This window comes from Notechis scutatus, chromosome 2 (genome assembly GCF_049901735.1).
Source record: "Notechis scutatus isolate UNSWTSFEM ecotype Mainland chromosome 2, rNotScu1.2, whole genome shotgun sequence".
Taxonomy (NCBI): domain Eukaryota; kingdom Metazoa; phylum Chordata; class Lepidosauria; order Squamata; family Elapidae; genus Notechis; species Notechis scutatus.
Window position 1 is genome coordinate 57,258,899 of NC_142010.1, and position 20,823 is coordinate 57,279,721.

Sequence of the window (20,823 nt, forward strand, 5' to 3'; positions counted from 1 at the left end):
CCTTTCCAATAGGAACTAGGAAGTGCAGCCTAAAATTTAAAAAGATATGAAGAACCCAAATATTCTGCATTCTCTTTCCCCCAACTTTTTGCATAAATGCAGTGTAAATTAAAGGTAAAACTGCGCTTTGTGATGCAAACAGTTTTTCCTTAAATGTCTGTGTAGGGACAATGTATGTATATGGGAAAGAGTTGGGGAAAAATGATCTGAATTACCTTTCTTTGTCTCCTGATCATCTTGTGTAAAAGCCTGGAGAATGGAGAGATTAGGATATAGACTTGGCACTAGAACACGAACAATTTTGCAGAGAATGTTCTTTGGTAGAACTTGTGGCTTTCATGCCCTTGGCTCTTTCAAAGTCAGGGAGGGAGACACTAACAGTGTGCATCCTTGAAGGATGCCCAGCGGCATTTTTGCTATCTAAAGAAAACAAAAGGAAACTCTCTTTGCCTGGAGTAATTTACTTTCTGGGGAAGCATTTTCTATATAATACTAAGACATTTGCTCTACATTAAGAAAGGGTTAAGCATTCTGTGCCCATTGATTCTCTAACAGAAAACAGAAACTGCTTCTTTCTATAGTCTCATTTTCTTGGCACACAGATTGGGAATACATAAGCCACACTTCAGGTGTTGGCTTATGATCTTAATCACCTGAAGGAAGGTAAGGCTTCTGCCACTGTCAGTAAACTAGACATTGTTGAAGCAAAAAGTCTGTAATGTATAGGGTTTCTAATATATTAGAAAAAAAACATGGAGAACAATTAGGTATACAACAGCCTTCAGAATGCCTTCTCTCAGGCATATAAATGTCTGAATAGTGACAGAGACTGGGCAGGTGAAAAACTAGTAAATATTACCGTACTATCTTCTTTGTCATAGTTATGATGTTATAGAAGAAAGTGCTTCCCACAGTTGTTTTTACTAAGAAATAATGCACTCCTGTCTTAAAATCATGAATGTAAATGGAATTAATAGAACATTTATTTAAATTATTTTTCTTTTGTCAGAAAGAACTGAATAGTCAAAATGGAGCCTGGGATAAAATATGTGCTGAGAGGGATCCTTTTATTCTCAGTACTTTGATGTGGTCTTGGATAGAGCAACTTAAAGAACCTCTTCTAACCAAAAATGATGTTGATGTGTTAGCAAAAAATAACACAGATTTTCAGGAAACATTCAAACTGCTAGAAAAGGTAAATACCATATGTATCTCTTCATTTTCTTGGTCAACAACAGATTCTTGCTGCTTTCATGAGAACAATGAAAGCAACTGCGCCATTCTAACATATGCTGTTTAACGTGGAAGCTTTTCTCCTTTTGCACGAATGATGAGTGTTGTGACTTATGCAAAACAGTGGCAGGTTTGCATTGTGATGTTATGATGTTGCTTTTGTCAGCCCAGATGAAGCAGCTTTGATATTTTCCCTGCTTTACAATATGTGAAAAATAAGTGATTTATTCATGTGTTTGTGTATGTTTATCAGCCTGGCTTTCAATGGCAGAAATGAGCTGCATTGAATAAAAGTACAATATATACATGCTTTAGCTAACATTTAAAACCAATTGAAATATAAGCAGCAATTGAATGCCCTGTTGCAGAATGAATTGGAAGCTATTTATTCTGCTGATTAAATTTTTAATAGATCTACAGTGAGGTCTTCTATTTTAGATAACTTGCTTCTAAGTTGTATCTTTCTCATTATATTAGTGATACCTCTGGTTAATTATATCATACTTTATCAAATATTTCTTCAAAGGTGATTTTGACATCTCTTTGGAGGCATTTTTGTGCAGAAAAAATGAAAATAGATTTGTTCTTAATTTTGTATGAATGATGAACAAGCATTTATATTTATTTCTATGACTTAATATTTTCTCTGATCTTTATTTCCTGATAGAATTCCTTCTTCCCCTTTAGTAATATAAAATGACAGATTGAGAGCTAGTTGGTCTAGTGATTATGACCCTGGAGTAGGAATGGGGAAATTAAATCAAATCCTGATTTATGCATAGAAGCCACAATAGGTTTTACTATCCTCCTCTTTCAACTCTAGGAAGAAGACATGGCATACCACTTACCAAACTTTATAGACTTTCCATGTGGTTGCCAGGAGTAAAATCTGATTTGAAAGCAAAGTAGAGGGTGGAGGAGGGGCTGGGAAGCCATCTAGATGATCTTGGGCTAATCACAATCTCTTTCTATGATAGATGGATGGATGGGTAGATAGGATAGAGTAGGACAGGCCAGGCCAGGACAGAGTAGGATAGATATAGCTACATTGATATGAAAGTAGGAAGTCCCATTTAGTTTATTGCCTCGTATTCACAGTTATGGTGATTAAAAATTAATTTTACAACCAATTCTCACATTTCTGACTATTACAGCAAAAGGATAATTGAAGTAAGATCATAGTCATAGTTTCACCTAGAGATTTAATGACCAAATTGCTGGTCCCAAGTATTGTTGCTAAAGGTCTACCTGTATGAGACATATTAGGAGAACTCAGTACCACATATTCTATGTCGACTTTACATCATTTTGTTTGTACTGTTAAATACAATTGTCTAGGAAGTATGGGCTGGAAGAATGGAACAATTCTTGTCTAATTTATTAGGTGGCAATACTATTGGAGCACTTTTAGAAGAAATGTTACTTTTTGCTTATTGCAAGATTTTTCTGTGATAAGATATATTTTTAAACATTGAGGGATTGCCCACGTAATGGAGATTTTCAACAGTAGTGCTTTTGAGAAGGCTCATGGTAACAATAACATGTAAAAAGGGTGCCTCTTCTTGTTTGCTCCCAAAAGGTTGCTTTCTCTTCCTTCAGCAAAAGAGTTTTTGCATGTCTTTAAATGTTCCTTTTAAGCTGCTAGTAATAGATTATCAGTGTCCTTTAATTATCTTACTGATTTTAAATCTTACTATCTTGATGACATTTGTGGAAAGGAGTTATATACATTTTAACAAATGTAAGGTAAATAAATACATTTCCTGTTAGTTACAGTTCAATATCAGGTATGCTTAAATGAACAGAGTTACATTCTCCAAACTTACTAACTTTTTGTGAATGAAAGGGTGCTTGTGAATCAAGATCAGGGGGAAGAGGTGATATGATTCTTTCTCTTGAGACCTTCCCTGGTTGACCCTCTTTCCACACATTTTCAAATGGTAATTGGAGTCAGGAGTTCTCCCCTTGCATTTTTCATCCAATGATAGCTGTAAATCACAGCTTGCATGCAAAGGGTCATCTCCAAAGAACTTACATTTTGCTTAACTTGGGTTGAATTATATCCTATTTGTTTTCACAGTTGCTCTCTGATAATACCTAATAGTCTGATTTATGCTTCCTCAGGGAAAATATCACACCATACTGTGTATCTTAAACTGTGTGGTAAATTTGCAGACAATACCAACAGATGTGGAAGAGCTGCTTCTTAATCGTGCCATTAAAGCATTCACCAAGGCAAGTAGCGTATGACTGTGGCCTTTTGTTATAAATACATCAGTGGCTGCTGATCAGCCTACAGTACTTTCCATAATCCTGATAATAAATTATTCAAACAGATAGTTCTTGCCAGGAACTTGAATTGTCTCCTTCTTCTACTGAGACCAATTTATTCCTTGGTTCCTTGTCTATTTAAGTCCATGGAATCATGAGTATGCAGCTTCCTATGGAGTTTGCCTTATAGCTTATTAATTATAGCAATTTATGTAAAACTTTGAGTAATGGATTATTGAATCTTGGATTATTTTCAGTCTGAGGACAGGTTTATGAGAAGAGGAAAAAGTGGTATGATTTGGTTTTTCACATTGTGGGTCATTGCCTTAATATCTGAAACATTTGTAAACCGTCTACAAAGTATGGATAAACATTTCTGGACACATTACACTTGGGCTCTTACATTTACCTCAACAAAACATATCAATAACTACAGTTCAATGCAATCCTGTATAACCAACCATTCTTTCTAATACTCTGGATTGTCAGTTTTATTTTTTTCTTATTTTTATGTATCTATTGTCTGTTACAATATGTTGAATTTTGTTTGCAAAGTTATTTTTTCAACCAATTTCCCTGCATTTTTGTAAATTTCTATATATTTTTAAATATTTCCTTCTATAATTTTTAGACAGATTTGTATACACATGGCAAAGTGCCCTGCAAAATTTGAAAAAGTGCAGATATCGAAAGATTACATTTCAGTTTGGGTATTGATTCAGAAATTCAAGCAAAACATATCTCTATTTCATGCATATGCACCTACATTGTCTCTCACATCTACAAACATGATTATTTGGAGAGAAGAGAGATGGCCATCTGTTTTCTGTCAGTAAACCTGGGGCTGGGCTAAAGCTTGAAGAGATAGCTTAGTGTAGTGGTTAAGGTGCTGGCCTAGAAATCAGGAAACTGTCAGTTCTATCCCGCTTTAGACATGAAAGCCATATGGATGACCTTGGGCCAGTCCATCTTTGTCAGCCTAATCCACTTCATAGGGCTTTTGTTGAGGGAAAAATAGGAGGAATAATGAATATTAGGTATGTTCATTCCTTTGGGGTATTTATAAAGTAATAAAGGCGACATTCAAATAAATAAATAATACAATAAAATGTTTCATTTTCCTCAGCAGTATGTTTCACTTCTACCCAGCAGATGGTTGATCTGCTGTATGTGAGGAAATTTATTAACAGTGGCTGTAAATTGTATGGTGTCCAAAGTTCCAGTGAGCTGAAAGAATTTATATTATCTCACTCTATCACATCCAGGTTATCTTTCTACACATGTAATCTAAAGAAATAATAGTACTGGAAGGAAATTCATGTGTACTTCAGTCATTATTACTATTTATTTCAATATAACAGATTTTTTAATTATTTTTTCACATATGACAAGACTCAGAATAGATTTATTAAAAATATACAAAATTGTAGCACTCACACATTTTCCCTTATGTACAGAGACCAGTTGCTTCTGCTTGGTTTTAAGAAAAAAAAAATAAAGTGCAATATATGTCTCATTAACATTTGCTTTGATAAAGCATAGAATAGCTGAAAGAAAAAAGTAACTTACTAGAACTTTGAATAATTAATTCAGAAACAATATTTTACATAAAACTCTCATTTTTCTGTTTATTAGTCTTATAGGCATTGTAAAGTATTATATTTGAAACATTATAGATTAAAACTATATTATCTGAGTGTTTTAGGATCAGATAAATCACAGTTCCTCAACCTTTTTGGCTTTGGATGGTGGGGGAAAAGGGGAATGGTTCTGTGCATGTGGTGGGCAAGCACACACAGCTGCATTTCCAAAAGGGGCAGAAGTGGGATATGTCCTGGGATTGGGGACCCCTGAGATAAATATCTGAGTCCTTGAGTTCATTGAATCCTTTACATTTTATATTATTCTACTGGGATAAACCCTGATGTTAGAGATTGTAGAGAATAATAGCTCAGATTGTAGATTTAGGCAGAGGTTTTTCCTCTGAGCTTGCTGCTTGGCTCCTGGATGTTTCGTTACCAAACTAAGTAACATCTTCCATGGGGTTTTGGATGAAGTGTCTTGTCCTGGGTTCAGGACAAGAACACTGAGTCACCAGCCTGATTGACTCACAAGACAGTGTATAAACACAAGACCTATATAAGCAAACAAGACACTACACCCAAAACACTTGAAGAGTTTGGTAATGAAACTTCCAGGAGCCAAGCATCCAGCAAGCTTGGAGGACAAACTTCTGCATAAACCCCTGATGTTTCTTATGTTTTGTAAGATAACTGTAAGTTTGTTTTCAGCAGATGAACTATGATTCCAAAGGTGGATCAGATGTTTACAGCATTTTAAAGAATGTTTTCCAACAGATACTGGAACACCAAAGACAATATACCAGTGAAGAAACAGGAAAGCTTTTATGAAGTTTACATTTCTCTGCTACAATTTTTTGTAGTGTTGAAAAATTACCTTTCTTTCGTATCCTTTGTTATGCATTAATTAAATTTCTGTTAATGTTGTTTATTAAATATCGGAAGGTTGTTTTCCTGTATATGTATATACTTTGTTATTTGATAACTTGCCATTTTTTGTGATTGTAATGTGGCATTTTGGTTTTGAATATTACATTAAAATGCTATTTAGTTTTTCAGTGATAAGTTATTGGTTGGATCAAGGAGAAAAATCCCTTTGTTCCAAATTGGATCAAGTGATCCTTGCTGATTCCTCCTCTCCCAAATGTCACCAAGAATCTGTTCAGGAGGGTTAGGGACAGAAGAATGGAGAGGCCCATAACCAGTGATGTTGGTAGCTGTTGTTGGATGGAGAATCAGCCAAGATTGCTTTTCCTTTACCTTTTTTCCGCAGCAGGGATGATCTCAGCAGCACTTTGTTAATCTCTGTTCCCATTGGCTGAATGAAAGATACATTCAACCTGCTATTTTTTCATGTTGAATTGTTGCCATAATTCACTGCCATAATGTGCTGGTTTATTCAGTTAAATATTTGTGTATTAAAACTCTTAAGCCTAAATGTTGTTTACATCAGTGGTATTATGTTTTATTTTGTGATTAGTAAACATTGACTGATACAAATGACTATTGTACAACTAAATGACTTTTCCTTGGTAGCCATAAAGAATCGATTTTAATGCCAAAATAAATTTGTAGCAAAAAATATAAAGATGACCTAAAATTTGAAGGTAGACAACTGCCAGCTCATAAATGGTTTTGAGAAAGTTGAAACTTTCTATTTTTTAAAATAAAATACTGTAAATGTTAAAAGTGAGATTTGTGTGATAGTAGCTCATTTACAAAAATGAATAAAGGAAATATTTACAGTGAAAAATGTTCCTGGCTGCGATAAATCAGGGTTTCTTACCTCACTAGGTTAGTAGTCCTCATTTGAGTTGCCCTCATGGTTACTGACATTCTTAATTTAGCTTTTCATTCTAGTTTTATCTTAACCCAGATAACTATTTAAATGAGTTTAAATACATTCTTATGTGTCTATTTACAGGATCAGTACAAAAGAGACCTAAAGGGATTTTATTTTGACGATTTATCAAAAATAGAAGATCATTTGCTTTCTAAAAATACTTGCCCAGTATTTTGTACATCACTAATATAAAATATCCTGTCAAAAGCAGGATTGATAACAAGATCCTTGATAAAAAGATATGATGGGAAGCTTTCTGTGTAGACTTCACGAACGTCTTGGCTTCTGTCATTAGTGTCAATTGTTAATACCATTGCTGAGTTTAAGAAATCTGAAAGGGACATGGAATTATTTTTGCCAACTAGAGTATAGAAACTCTGCAGGAGCTAGAAAAAATAGAAGATAAGCTTTCATTTTTCTTTGCCTTTCCCACAAATCTTGCTTTTGTTCTCATAAAAATTGGTCTCTTCCAACCCTTCCTTAATATTGCTGATATATAACTGTGTGTCTCTAGGTGTAGAATCTTAGTTCATTGACTATTTTTTAAAAGAATATTTAACTGGATTTTAACAGTGAAAAGTAGATAAAAGCATTTTTTGACAATCAGAAATATTACAGGCTCTATCAGAACCATAGTTGCCATAATCACTCTGTTGTAACAGTATTAGTAAGAGTTGTATAACATACATAAGAGATGAATCAGGCCGATTATCCATCTACTCAGACATTCTGTGCTATTCGAAGCAAAACTAGATGTCCCCAAGATACTCCAAAACAGGAGAAGAAGGCAATAGTCCTTCACCATGGTTAATCTAGTACAGTGATGGCTAACCTATGACACGTGTGTCACTCATGACACGCCGAGGCACTTTGACTGACACGCCTGTTGGTGTGGGGAAAACCTGCACATTTAGAGGCTGCCTGTGCTCTGCTCCAATCCCTGCTCCCTGCTTGTTGCGTGGAGGCGTGGTGTCACCGCTGCCGCAAGATCTTTGCAGCAGAGAACCAGTTTTAACCGCCATAAACTGAGGTTTGTCAGTTTCATTACCTCAGGAACGCTACAGGAGGAAAGGAGATCCATGAGGTTCACAGCCCTGTAAGGTGGTCTTCCGATCCCCACATCCTGCACCTGCAGCCCTGAGACCAGGGAGACGAGTTTCACAGCCCTGTGTGATCACCCCAGCCCAGTCTGTCATAAACCAAATTATTGATATTTCTTGAAGTGACACACGACCCGAGGAAGGCTACACTTTTTCCCAATTTTTGACACACCAAGCTGAAAAGGTTAGCCATCACTGATCTAGTAATTGTAAGGCATGTCATTTATGATTGTGTAAATAGCCATCAAACCTAGTAGCCATTAATAGCCCAACACTCCATCCATTTGTGTAGTCCCCTTCGAAAACCATTCAAATTTTCACCCATCTCCACATTTCCATGCAGCAAATTCAGTTTTAATGATCTGTTATATAAAGTACACAATCCTTAATCTCATATTTAGTTTAATGGTTACTTAAATTTTAAGTAAGAGAAAAAAAATCCTTATTTATGTGAATGAATTTTAAATACTTCTTTCTCTTTTGTTCCAAACTAAAAGAGCCTCAGACACTGCAGTCCTTTCTTGCATAACAGCTTACATCTATTGTCTCATCAATTTGATAGCTCTTTTTTTGTACTTTTTTCAAGTACAATATCCCTTTTCAGAAGGTTAGCCAGAAAGTATATAATACTTCAAGTACTTACTGTCTGTAACCACTCAGTGAAATCTATACATCTGCAATTAAAGGAAATAGTTTTTCTAAAGCAAGTAACACAGTTCCTTTGATGTGTAATTGTCATATCGGGAAGCATGTTAGACATCACTTTTAAATGTGAGATAAACAAAACCACTTTAAAGAATACATGTGATATGCAGATTTTGAAAGGGAAAAGGCACTTGCCTTCAGATGCTGAATATAAGCTAACTTACCTCAACACTGATTGTGCTTTCTGGAATTGTTGGCAATTATAGTTCAACAATATCTGGAGGGAGCATCCTGCATTGAATTGGGTTTCAATGGATGTTTTGCTCTTGAATTAGGAAAGCATCCAGCTTTCCCCACCTCTCTGCAATACCTTAAACCAGAGGTCGCCGACCAGTGGTCCATGGACCACTGGTAGTCCTTGAGAAAATTGTGGTGGTCCGCAGTGCACCCGTGTCTGCAACGGGTGATACTGGCAGCGGATGGACTGATGCACGTGGGGAGGAGAGTAGCGTGCGGGAGATCGTGGCATCGAAGCCCATCCTGGGTGTCCCCTGGCCTGCAAGGGGTTGGGCTGGGGGGAAAGGAACTTCTGAACTGGTGCTGGGTGGTGGGAATCTAATGTCTGGAGGCCGACGAGCCACGTGATGAAGACCAGATGGCTGGCAGGGAGGTGGGGCAATTCTGCAGTCTCCCTAGCAAACCCGTGTCATGGCTGCTGCCTCCTGCCTCCGCACATTGAGGAGGCCGAGCAGCAGTGGGAAGAGCTCGGACCTCCTGAGCCGCAGAAAGCGGCTTCCAGCGATGCCCTCAGGTGAAGATGTTGTGAGGGCGAGGAGTCTCCCCTCAGGAGCCGCAAAGCTCTCGCCACTCCTCTGGCACCCACCAAGCCTCTTCCCACCGTGCTTCTCTTCCTTGCCAGAAGCGCTCACATGCTCAGTGGGAACGAGGAGGCTTGGCGGGTGCCAGAGGAGTGGTGAGCACTTTGCGGCTCCTGAGGGAAGGGGTCGAGCCTCCCCCTTGTAACATCTTCACCTGAGGGCATTGCTGGCAGCTGTTCGGCCTCCTCAATGTGTAGAGACAGGAGGCAACACCAGTTCAGAAGTTCCTTTCCCACACCCCCACCCCCTCGCAGTCCAGGGAACATCCGAGAAGGGCTCCGATGCGATCTCCCATGCACATGAGTCCATTCTCCGCCGGTATGAACCCTGTTGCCCCACCTCCCTGCCAGCCATCTGGTCTTCAGCACGTGGCTCATCAGCCTCTGGACATCAGATTCCCACCACCCAGCACTAGTTCAGAGGTTCCTTTCCCCCCTCCCCAACCCCCAGGGACCGGGGGGGGGAGAGAAAGAGGGAGAAAGAGGGAGGGAGGGAAAGAGAGATGAAAGAGAAAGGGAGATGAGAGATCTTGGTGTTTTGTTTTCTGTGGGAAACGGGTCCAAATGACTCTTGAGTATTTAAGGTTGCAGAAACAGGCAGCCAAGCTAAGTGCCTGAAGGATCCCATCCGGTCAGTCCAGACGCTTCAGTGAGTGGCATGCTGGATTCATATTAATGGCCCATGGGATTTAAAATTATGAATTTGGTGGTCCCTGAGGTCCAAAAGATTGGAGACCCCTGCCTTAAACATTCCTGGGGACAATTGTCTCCTAGTCCTGGAAACTTAGGAGAGCCACACTAGTCTATGGGAACAAAAGATCAGGAGGCTGTCAGATTTTTTTTTAACTAGCAATTTTTATTAAAAGACAAGCTTTCCATAGTCTTGGGGAAAAAGTTGCTTGAAGATGTTGCAAGTAAGTGCTATTTTTGTGTTATAAAGCACTTTTTCAAGAAAATCTCAGAAATGCCACTTAGGAAATAGTGAAAATTAGATGTATAAAAGCATAAAAATAGTGTGCTAGTGAATCCTTTTTTCTGTTACAAAACTACCACTGGATACTATCTCCGATACTATTTCATTCTCTGAAATGAAAAAAATATATACTTGGGAAGTGCCCAAATTATTTTCTCCTATATTTGCACAGATGCCAGTGATATGCAGCATTGTTTTTGACATACATATATATTTTGACAAGCCATACTTATTGTAATAACTCTTAATTTAGACTTGCACGTGGAGCCTTCTCAGAGAGATAAGTGCATTGTGGATGCCATTAACTGCAGTAATTCATCAATCCACTGCTTAGTTGAACTACTTACTATTTGTTCTTTCTAACAGGAAATTACAAATTCTCCTGTAAGGCAGGACAATGGGTTATATCCTCCTGAATTAGCAATCCTTACAATGGAACAATGGCTGTTAAATTAACGACAATTACAGTAATATAAGCCCCATTGATTTCATTGGCTCTGTTCACTGATGAAAAATCTAGCTCCAAGTCATTGTAAAATCTTTAGTTATGTAACTGTTATTATATAATTTATTTAATATACAAATTTAATTTACATTTCCATGATATAAAAATGGATATTTTAAATTCAGAATTCATTAGTTCTTGCTTCTGTAAAAACTGAGGTGTTACTGTTGGCTTATGTTGCTATGGAGTTACTGTGAGAAATGAGTCATAGAGTGACATTCTAGAATGTAACTGTAAATGTAGCTAGAAAAGAACATTACAGTTGGTCTTTATCTGTTTGAGTGCAGGAATATTATGGAGGCTTTGGTGCAGGTGCTGTCATGTCCAGTGTGCTTAGAATTGTTCACTCCCCCAGTGTTGGTCCTCTCTTGTGCACATAATTTCTGCAAAAAATGCCTGGAAAAGATTCTCATCCTCCAAAATTGTAGCCATGTCAATGGGCATTTCTCTTGTCCTATGTGCAGAAAAGTAAGTAGGATCTCATACTATTATATCTTTTTACTTTTCCAAACAAGCTTGTTCTGATATTACTCAATGAAGTCAACTCCAAGAATGATGCTTTATCCAAGAGAACTACCAATTTCCAAGCAAATTATCTGTGGAAAATGAAACCTGAGGTCACAGATCATGGGAAAATCAAAATTATTTAAAAAAAAAACAGTTAACATCCAGTAACTAGTGCAAGTGAAGAAATTCCCTCATTGTGAAGCTATCCCTTGATATGTTGAAATGGGGAGGGAAGCGCTTTCCATTGTGATAACGGCAATTATACAAGACCTGGATAGAACAAAAGCCAATTATGCAAAATCTGGATAGAACAAAATTATGCCCTATGGAATGAAAATGATGTAAGAATTCACTATAATTTTAAGTCAGAGAGTACATCTTTAGAAAAATATCATAAAATGCCTTTTTATGAACCATACTTATTCATACAATCAATACAGGTAGCTCTCAACTTATGACCATAATAGAGCATGCCCATTATATTTATAAGTATGTTAATTGAGGACGCTTCCCACTTTGCTGAGTCACCATAGACCTTGGAGCTGCTTCCTATCAGCCTAAGTTGTACCCCCTTACCCTTCACCCCAACCTTTGCTTGGCAAACTTACCTTTTCTGTAAATCACCTTTGAGGAAAAAAAACAGCTGATCTGCCACATGGTCTTCCTACTCAGAGGCCGCATGGTGCCATCCTGGAATCGGGCACCATTTTGGAAATGGGGCAGTTTGTGTGATCCAAAAATTGCAGCCGCTCCCAAAAATGGTGCCCACTTTTAGGACAGCGTCACATGGCCTTCCTATATGGAAATTGCAGGGCAGATTAGTCTGTTCTCTTCCTGAAGTTGATCTAGGAGATCACCTTTGGGAAGGAGAACCAACTGATCTGCCCTAGGGCCTTCCTATACAGTACAGTGGGAAGAGAAGGACGGCAGGAAGCAAACCCAAATAGGATGCAGAAGTAGGTCCAATGTCTACAGGGACCCTATGGGGCAGGATGGGGTTGGGGAGAAATAGATGGAGGGTGCATTTCAGCATATCTGTGGCTAGATGTAAGGGTGGGTATAAAACCAAGCACCTGAATTTTGTTCATGATTGTGCGGGCACTACAGCAATTGCAACTTTAGGTAAAGGCCATAAGTCCCTTTGTTCAGCGCAATTGTAAATTTTGAATGAACAGTTGTAAGACAAAGATTATCTGTAGTTTAGCACGCATGACCACAAGCATGCATTCCACAGAAGACAAGCTAGGTTGAAAGATTTGTTTCCTAAAAGAATTTGAGCATAAAGCAAGTACTAAAAGAAAAGTCTGTTCATACAATGGCTTTGTTTCAGACTGTGTACTTGAGAGGAGGAGGACTCATTGGATTGCCAAGGAATATCCTAGTGGAGAATGTTCTTGAAAAATTTAAGTATGAGCTTGAAAATCTTCATGCCAGAGAACAAGACCGTTTGTCTCAAATATGTGAAGAGCATGGAGAAAGCATGAATTTGGTATAAAACCATATTTCTGTCAGTAACATAATTTATATATGTATATATGTTGTGTTTTTTGAAAGAATGTTCACTTTAAAGTCTACAATTCACCCCTGCTCTCACAATTTCTTCAAGTATAACTCAATGTAATGGAATTTTATACAATTCAGAATCATCTTGAAATAGAATAGAATTCTTTATTGGCCAAGTGTGATTGGACACACAAGGAATTTGTCTTGGTGCAAATGATTTCAGTGTACATAAAAGAAAAGATACATTCATCAAGAGTCAAGAATCATCAGGTACAACACTTAATAATAGTCACAGGGTACAATAAGCTATCAAATGAGAGATGGGTAACAAATAAATATAATAATCACACAAATTATTTAAAGGTAAAGGTTTCCCCAGTTGTGTAGGGGATGGTACTCATCTCGTTTCTTAGCTAAGGAAGTCAGTGTTGTCCTAAGATATTTCTGTAATCATGCATACAGTATGACATCACACCTCAGCGCAGAGTATGCAGTGAAACACTGAATGCTGTTACCTTCCTAACAAAGTAGTACCTATTTTTCTACTCGCTTTTGAACTGCTAGCTGGGCAGGAGCTGGGAAAAGAACAGGAGCTCACCCCATTGTGGGTGAGCTCCTGTATCAAGTCTCAAGTCTCAAACTCAAGCTCAAGTCTCAAACATCGGCTGTCAGCTTTTCAGCTGACAAACTCAGCTTCTTAACTGCTGAGCCTTCATACACACACACACCTATAAATGAGCTAAGCTGATTAAATTCAAAGGGATGAATAAAGGGTATGTTCAACACACTCCATGAAACACTTCATAGAATTACTGCCATCGTGGCAGCTAATGTAATTATTGATTTCTAAGGAAACGTTTCATCTTAACCAATCTTAATAGAATATTAGATAAGCTGTGATCCGCTGGGTCATCTTTTCAGAGTTGTTTCCTTATTAAACAAGAGAAATAGAATGACTATAGGCAGGCAAAAATCAGAGAGAGCAGGAGTAACTCCCAACATCCTGTTGGTTCCTCCACTGAAGTTCCTTAGAAACTTTCCTTCCTTCCTCCCTCCCTCCCAAAAGCGGGCAGCCCAGGTTCAATGCCCCACGATGGGGTAAGCTCCCGTCCTTGCTCCAAATACTGCAAATGTGAGTAGATAAATAGGTACCACTTTGATGGGAAGGAAACAGTGCTCCATGATGTTATGCTAGCCACATGGCCATGGAAATGTCTTTGGACAGCGCTGGCTCAATGTCCTTGAAAAGGAGATGAGCACCACCCCCTGTAGTCAGCAATGATTAGAGGAATAAATTCCATTGGAATTTTTTTTTTTTACTGCTTGTTATGTTTCCTGTGACAAGCAGTACTTTCACTTTATAGCAAGGATGCGTGAGAAACTCGTGGCCCTGCAGATTTTGCTGAATTAGGTATTGGATAGAGTGGCTGAGGTCTGGTTGGGAATTTTTATTTCAGATTGGCTCTACCCTACTTTAGAACTCCAGATTTCTTATACGGTAATACCATAACTAAAATAAGCATTTAATTCATCCTTAGGGCACCCTGTAAACAGAGAGATTTTGAAAACCTGAAATCATCAAGTAGTTATTTGAAGTTAGGGATGATAGCCCTAATTTAACCCTGGATGAAAAAACACCAACAACAGCAAATATTATATTGCAGTCTAAGGTTATGCCACCAGGTAATAATTTAACAATGTCTTTTCATCCAGGTATGTCTAACTGACGATAAACCAATATGTGCCATTTGCAAGCTCTTTGGCAACCATGAATCCCATACTGTAGCAAAAATTGCTGAAGTGTATGCAGAGAGGAAAAAGAGTTTCATCAAAGGTTTAGATTGGGTATTCCAACAGTCTGAATATGCTGAAGAGGCAAGGAAGGTACAGTCCAAGAAACTTGATTCCTTCATTTTATAACGTGACAATTTTTATTTCAGTGCTTTATTTTCATGATTTCAAAAATCAGATCACATGACCAGACTTGATTTTATGACCATGTCTACCTTGGTTGCTAAGTGAATCACATGATTATTAAGCAAATGTGGCTTCCCGCACACACTTTGCTTCAAAAAGCCAGTTTTGAAGGTTGCAAATCTTGATCACATAACTGCAGAACACTGTAACCATCCTGATCTGATCTGATTGCCAAATGCCCAAATCATGATTACTTGACCACAGGGGTGCTGCAACAGTGTAACTTAAGGATAGGTTATAAGTCACTTTGTACAGCACCATTATAACTCTGAACTATCATTAAGTTAAGGACTACATATAGTAACCAGAATAAAATGCATTTACAGGAAGTAAATTATATGGTTAAATAAAACTTAGCACCTAGCTAATTACATACTACCAGGAGGAGAATCAAACACTATGGGGTTTTTGTGTGTGTGTGTGTGTGTTTGTGTGTTCACTTGGGGGAAAAGGCTGAGGGAAGTATCTTGAGAGTAGCAATCAAAAGACAAGTCACAGTAATAGGCAAAGAAGTGGCACAGTGTAAATCCTTAATTCTCCATCTAAACCTGCTGATTCCTTATGGTCAGTAGGTCATAATGTGCCAGAATCAGTGCTGTTGGATTTAAAATTCCAGCAATTAAGAGAGAAGGAATGAAAAGAAAGTAGAGATTGAAGCCGTCATCAGTATGTTTCCATTATATTAGTCCTTAAATATGTTTGGCTATACATGTTAAACTCATTTCAACATCACTGTGGACATTGAAACAATCTTTGACAAAATTAGTTGCACACATTGCCATAGACTTCAATATATCCCATGTGAAACTAGAACTGATGAGCATTCAGAGAGATTAGAAAAAAGCTACTAAAGCAAAAAACAAACAAACAAAAAAAACAAGCAAAAGCCATAACAGCGACAATTTGTCTTGGGTTGGTTGAGGATTCCACTCTGATGAGAGATTGGACTAGAAGCCTCTTAAGATCTTTTCCATTCCGATGATCCTGCAACAGTGCTATTTTGTAGGTGTTGAATACTTGATTCTCCTTTCCCCTCTTGGGCAATGAGCCAGGACCTTAGGTGAGCTCATTTTCAGGGAATTTATTAGTGTAGAAGCATAAATAGTCTTGGGCATAATGTGCTTTTAATTTTGTTCTGGTGATTTTTGTTGTTTTTAAACAGAAGATAGCCTCCAAGAATTCCACACTTAGTTAGTAGCCATGTAAATTAAATGAAAAGATCAATCTATCAACCAATGGACAACCAATATTAAAGTAATTAGAACACAGTTCAAGTGTCCACTATAAAAGAAAGGGACAATATTTTAAGTGTAGAGAAGTGTGAAGTTTTCTGGGGTGAGACTTTTTTTTTGGAGCAAAGCCCAGATGAGCCAAGTCTCTTTATGTATACAGATAGTCCTCAACTTACAATCACAATTGAACCCAAAATTTGTTGCTAAGTGAGACATTTGAAAGTAAATTTTACTCCATTTTATGACTTTTCTTGCCACAGTTGAATCACGATAGTTGTTAATTTAGTAACACGGTTAAGTGAATTTGGCTTTCCCCGTTGATTTTGCTTGTCAGAAGATTATAAAAGGGGATCACATGACCCCAGGACACTGCAAACATCAAAAATATAGTTGTAGTGCTAAGCCTTTGAATTTTGATCACATGACCATGAGGAGGCTATAATGGTCATAAGCGTGAAAAATGATCATGTCACTTTTCCAGTGCCGTTATAACTGTGAACAGTCACTAAATGAATTAAGTTGGGGACTACCTGTAGTTTGTGGAAAAATTATTGCGGAAAAATTATGAGTGTATCTCCGCCTCTTCTACTGCCAGTGGAGTCATAGTAGTTCAACTTCATACATTTTTATCTTTGCTCATATGGTAAAGAATATTTCTTAAATTTAGCTTTTTCTTACTATTATGATCTTTGAAATAGGATATAATAACAGTATCATAAAATTTTGCAAAGTATTAGCCAACTTTGTATATTAGAATGGCAGTCACATTGTCATTCAATTACCAGTATGTCACATTTGAGGTGACTTCCACGTAATCAAAATATATGAAGCCCTAGTTGACAGTAGGAAGTCCTCTGACGTGCTGCATTTCATGATGTGATTTTGTACAGAAAACATCTTGACAAACTATGTACAATATCAGAGCTGCAATATCTTTGTAATTTTGTCATCAAAGGTATTTATCAATCATTGTTTTGATTTCCCAAGTTGAACAAATATCCAGAACTCCCTTTCAAATATTTAAATTGCTCTAAATATTTTTTTTTTACTGTTTCTAAGCTCTTATGTGTTATACTTTAACAGGAAATTGAAATAAAGATCAATGAACTTGCGTATACCAATACTGGAATCAAGGTTATGATTGAAGCCGTAGGGAATAGCCTAATCAAAGGTATTAAATGCAGAATGGCTGAGCTGAAAGGAGAGTTATGCAAGGATTATTCGACTAAACTAGAAAAGCTGCAACTCTTAGCAAATGACCTTCAAGTCCCCACACACCTTTATCATCAAATGAAAACCTTTTTGGAACAGCATACCACTTCAGTGCGTTTTCTTCAAGAAGATAAAATATTTAGAAGCAAGTTAGAGAAACTTACAGAAGGAAAGCTTATACAACAAGATACAAATGGCTGTCATATTTCTATTGGGCAATATTTCCAAGATTTGATCAAAGGCATCAGCATTAAAAATTATATCTCCTCCAATTCCGATGAAACTCTTGCAAGTTCCAGTGAGCTCCCTGAAGCATTTAAGATGGAATGTCCTGCATTTTCTTTCTCTGGTGGATTTCCTGATGAATATTTCTGCCAAGAGGTACTTGATTTTTTCCAGAAATCAAGTGAAATGAAGCAAGAGCCTAATCAACACATCTCCCACAGTGAAGGAAATAATGCACCACGTAAAATCGACCTCTCACTAGAGGCAGAATGAGTATCAAGGAAAGTTATGATGTAATGAGCTTTAGAAAAGAATGCTACAGTTATATTCCACATACAAATGAATTTAAAACTAACAGCAAAATGTCAATTACTGGCTGTTCAGTATTAATCCTGAAGTAAAATATTTATAAAGGCAACAATACAGTATGCTATTTGATATACCACATACCAGGCGACATTATCACTTTGTCATTTGAAAGGCTGAGGGAAAAAAAGAAATGCAAAATCTGATGTTAGCTAAAAATAAAGAGGATTCTCGGTTATTCAAAGAAGGGTTATGGAAACTACTGGCTTTTTGCAGGTTTTGTTATTTGAGTTCTGTATTAAATATGTGACTGAATTTCCCAAAATCCTAGTTGTCTGCAGCTCTTGATTACAATGCTTTATATAATATGGGTGACAAACTTACTACTTCAGCTTCCTCATAGATCAGTTTAAGCAAAGTAAGAATTACTTTGCAACTCTACCACAATGTTTATTTTTATTTATTTATTTGATTTGTATTGCCACCTATTCGCCATGACGACTCATGTTGAAAGGAGTCTAAGACTCTATTTGGTCTAACTCTGAATATCTTCAATGCTAAGTAGAAAATGAAAGAGTCTGTTTTGATCACTGTGCACTTTATACCCAATATTTCATTGTCATCACAGTACAATTAAAACTTCTCTATGCCATTTAGCACCTTTAGCAGTAATTGTGGATCGTCAGTTAATAATTCCAATAATTCTAAATAAACCAGTTTTCCCTCAATATGTTCAAAATTTTGCTTATCTCTCGTCAACATTAGCATTCTAATTCTTAACAATTTGGGGAAACGGAGAATCTGTATTGTTTAAATTAAAACATGCTTCAGTGAAGCAGATTAAGAGGCTGATAAAAGGAAGGTTAATTATTTGGAAGATGTGCAGGTTGATATGGACACCACTCTCCTGTAATGACTTTGCCACATTACCACTTTGCCACTTTGTCTTTATTACCCATAATTTATAGCTCTGGAGCCACAGATCTGTTTTTAAACATGAAATAACTGTTGGAAAATGCATTCTTATAGTATTTCATAACCAGTTGGCAATACTCTGTCCTGTCAGTACAACTTATATACTACCTAGTTCACAGGTTGGGGCTTGTAAGGAAGAGTCTAGGTTATGGAGTCTAGCTTGCCTAGAACAGCATGAACACATGGCATAGTGGATAAATGTGCCAGTATTGATTCCTTTAATACAGGGGTGTCAAACTCGTGTCGTCATGGTGGCATCACGCGATGTATTGGGATTTCCCCTTTTCTAAACCAGCCGGGGGTGGAGTCAGCACGTGACGCATCTAGCCCACGGGCCGCGAGTTTGACACCCCTGCTCTAATAAATCCTGGAAGAAAGATTAGGAATAATGTCTGTAGAGACAAAAAGATGGTTACAAAGCTTGTAATTAGGAAAGTAAGGAATGGTAAAGATCTATTTGAAAAATAAAAAAAAATACTAGGTAAAGATTAACAGGCAGAGAAAATTCAAAACTATTTTGATAGAAGTAAATTGTTGAAGACGGCTGAGCAAGTCTCTGGCAGAATGAATGGTATTAAAAGTGATGAAATGATTTAGGATGAAAATGAAGGGAAGAAATGCTAGGAATAGTAGAGATTTGTATGGGAATGGTATTGATATGGCAATAAGTGGAATTGAAACACATGCTACAAATGATCATTGATTACTATGATTAGATTTTATAATTTCAGCTTGATAAGCAGCACATGTCAACAACCAGAGCACTAGGATTATCTGTAAATTAGGATTTGTTTTTTAAAATATTTTATTTTCTAAAAAATATGTTAATAGTGTAATTCAAATTATCACATGGACATAAAAGAACTCCCTTGTGGTTATACAGTGAGTAAAAAAATCTGCATTAATGGAGATTAAAAGAAATGAACAGGAAAAAAAGATGGAAACTAAACAAAGAAAAATATTTAATATTTTACCTGTGTAGTATCAGTATAGAACTAATTCAATCCTTAAGATACAAATTAAATCCAGACCATATGGAAACATACTTCTTCAAATTCTTATTTTTAGAAGATAAATATTTTAAATAAACTTTTATAAAGACTCTAGAACATATAATAGATACATGTTCTGAATTCATTCCTTGGTGTCTGGGGATAAGTTTCTTTCCATTTAGAATAGAATAGAATAGAATAGAAAATAGAATAGAATAGAATTCTTTATTGGCCAAGTGTGATTGGACACACAAGGAATTTGTCTTTGGTGCATAAGTTCTCAGTGTACATAAAAAGAAAATAAACATTTGTCAAGAATCATAAGGTATAATACTTAATAATAGTCATAGGTAATAAGTAATCAAATCATACTAGTTATAAAATTATCAGTTTTGCTGAACTCAATGCTTAGTAGAGCCAAACCTCTTCATTAAATGACAAATTTATTTGTTTATGATATAAGAAATGCAAGTTTCTAAAGTCAAAAATGCAAGTTTCTAAAGTCAAAAACAAAAAATGGAATTTAGAGTCATTATTTTTCTCTTTCAGTTCATTTCAAAAATGGAAATCAAAACCTTACAGTCTCAATTACATAAGAAGTTCATTGATAAAGAGTTACAAGAAACATACTGAAAATTATTAATGAAGCATTTAACAGAACTGTGGTTTGAATAAGAAAACTCTGGATCAAGGTTCACATTTCTTACTAAGATACAAAATTTCTTTCTCAATTTCAGATGCTGAGTAGTAAAATTGTAGCAACTGGTTGCCTATCTGAAAAATTATTAGAGAAATGATTGCCTATGATGCAAGAACATTACTTATGAATTTATTCGATCTACAGCTTAAGTTACTGAAGATCTGAAT

At 36.8% G+C, this 20,823-nt stretch overlaps 2 protein-coding genes across 8 annotated transcripts in view; both read left to right on the top strand.

Annotated features, from left to right (window-relative positions):
- PTPDC1 (protein tyrosine phosphatase domain containing 1) overlaps positions 1-7,739 on the top strand; it is a 47,078-nt gene extending 39,339 nt beyond the window's left edge. For 3 of the 7 annotated variants that reach the window (XM_087954807.1, XM_087954808.1, XM_087954806.1), the window contains 3 exons: positions 1,010-1,195; positions 3,358-3,468; positions 5,799-7,587. In XM_087954807.1, coding sequence (XP_087810933.1) covers positions 1,010-1,195; positions 3,358-3,468; positions 5,799-5,915 — 414 coding nt within the window. In that variant the 3' untranslated portion in view covers positions 5,916-7,587. Of the gene's footprint in view, positions 1-1,009; positions 1,196-3,357; positions 3,469-5,798 lie in introns of those variants that run through there. The other 4 variants (XM_026676707.2, XM_087954809.1, XM_087954805.1 and 1 more) reach the window with 4 other exon arrangements.
- A 2,374-nt stretch (positions 7,740-10,113) lies between these two features.
- Positions 10,114-18,717, top strand: LOC148132027 (tripartite motif-containing protein 54-like). Its single transcript, XM_087954811.1, has 4 exons — positions 10,114-11,495; positions 12,865-13,023; positions 14,751-14,921; positions 17,330-18,717. Exons 1-4 carry the CDS (start codon positions 11,322-11,324, stop codon positions 17,954-17,956), a joined length of 1,131 nt encoding a protein of 376 aa, XP_087810937.1. The 5' UTR covers positions 10,114-11,321; the 3' UTR covers positions 17,957-18,717.
- The last annotated feature ends 2,106 nt before the right edge of the window (positions 18,718-20,823 follow it).

What these genes read in the sequence shown, in the direction of transcription:
- LOC148132027 (XM_087954811.1), top strand. Translation starts at nt 11,322, where the DNA reads ATGGAGGCTTTGGTGCAGGTGCTGTCATGTCCAGTGTGCTTAGAATTG. An exon ending in CTTGTCCTATGTGCAGAAAA is followed by an intron (nt 11,496 to 12,864) that starts GTAAGTAGGATC and finishes GCTTTGTTTCAG; the next exon opens with ACTGTGTACTTGAGAGGAGG. An exon ending in ATGCTGAAGAGGCAAGGAAG is followed by an intron (nt 14,922 to 17,329) that starts GTACAGTCCAAG and finishes ATACTTTAACAG; the next exon opens with GAAATTGAAATAAAGATCAA.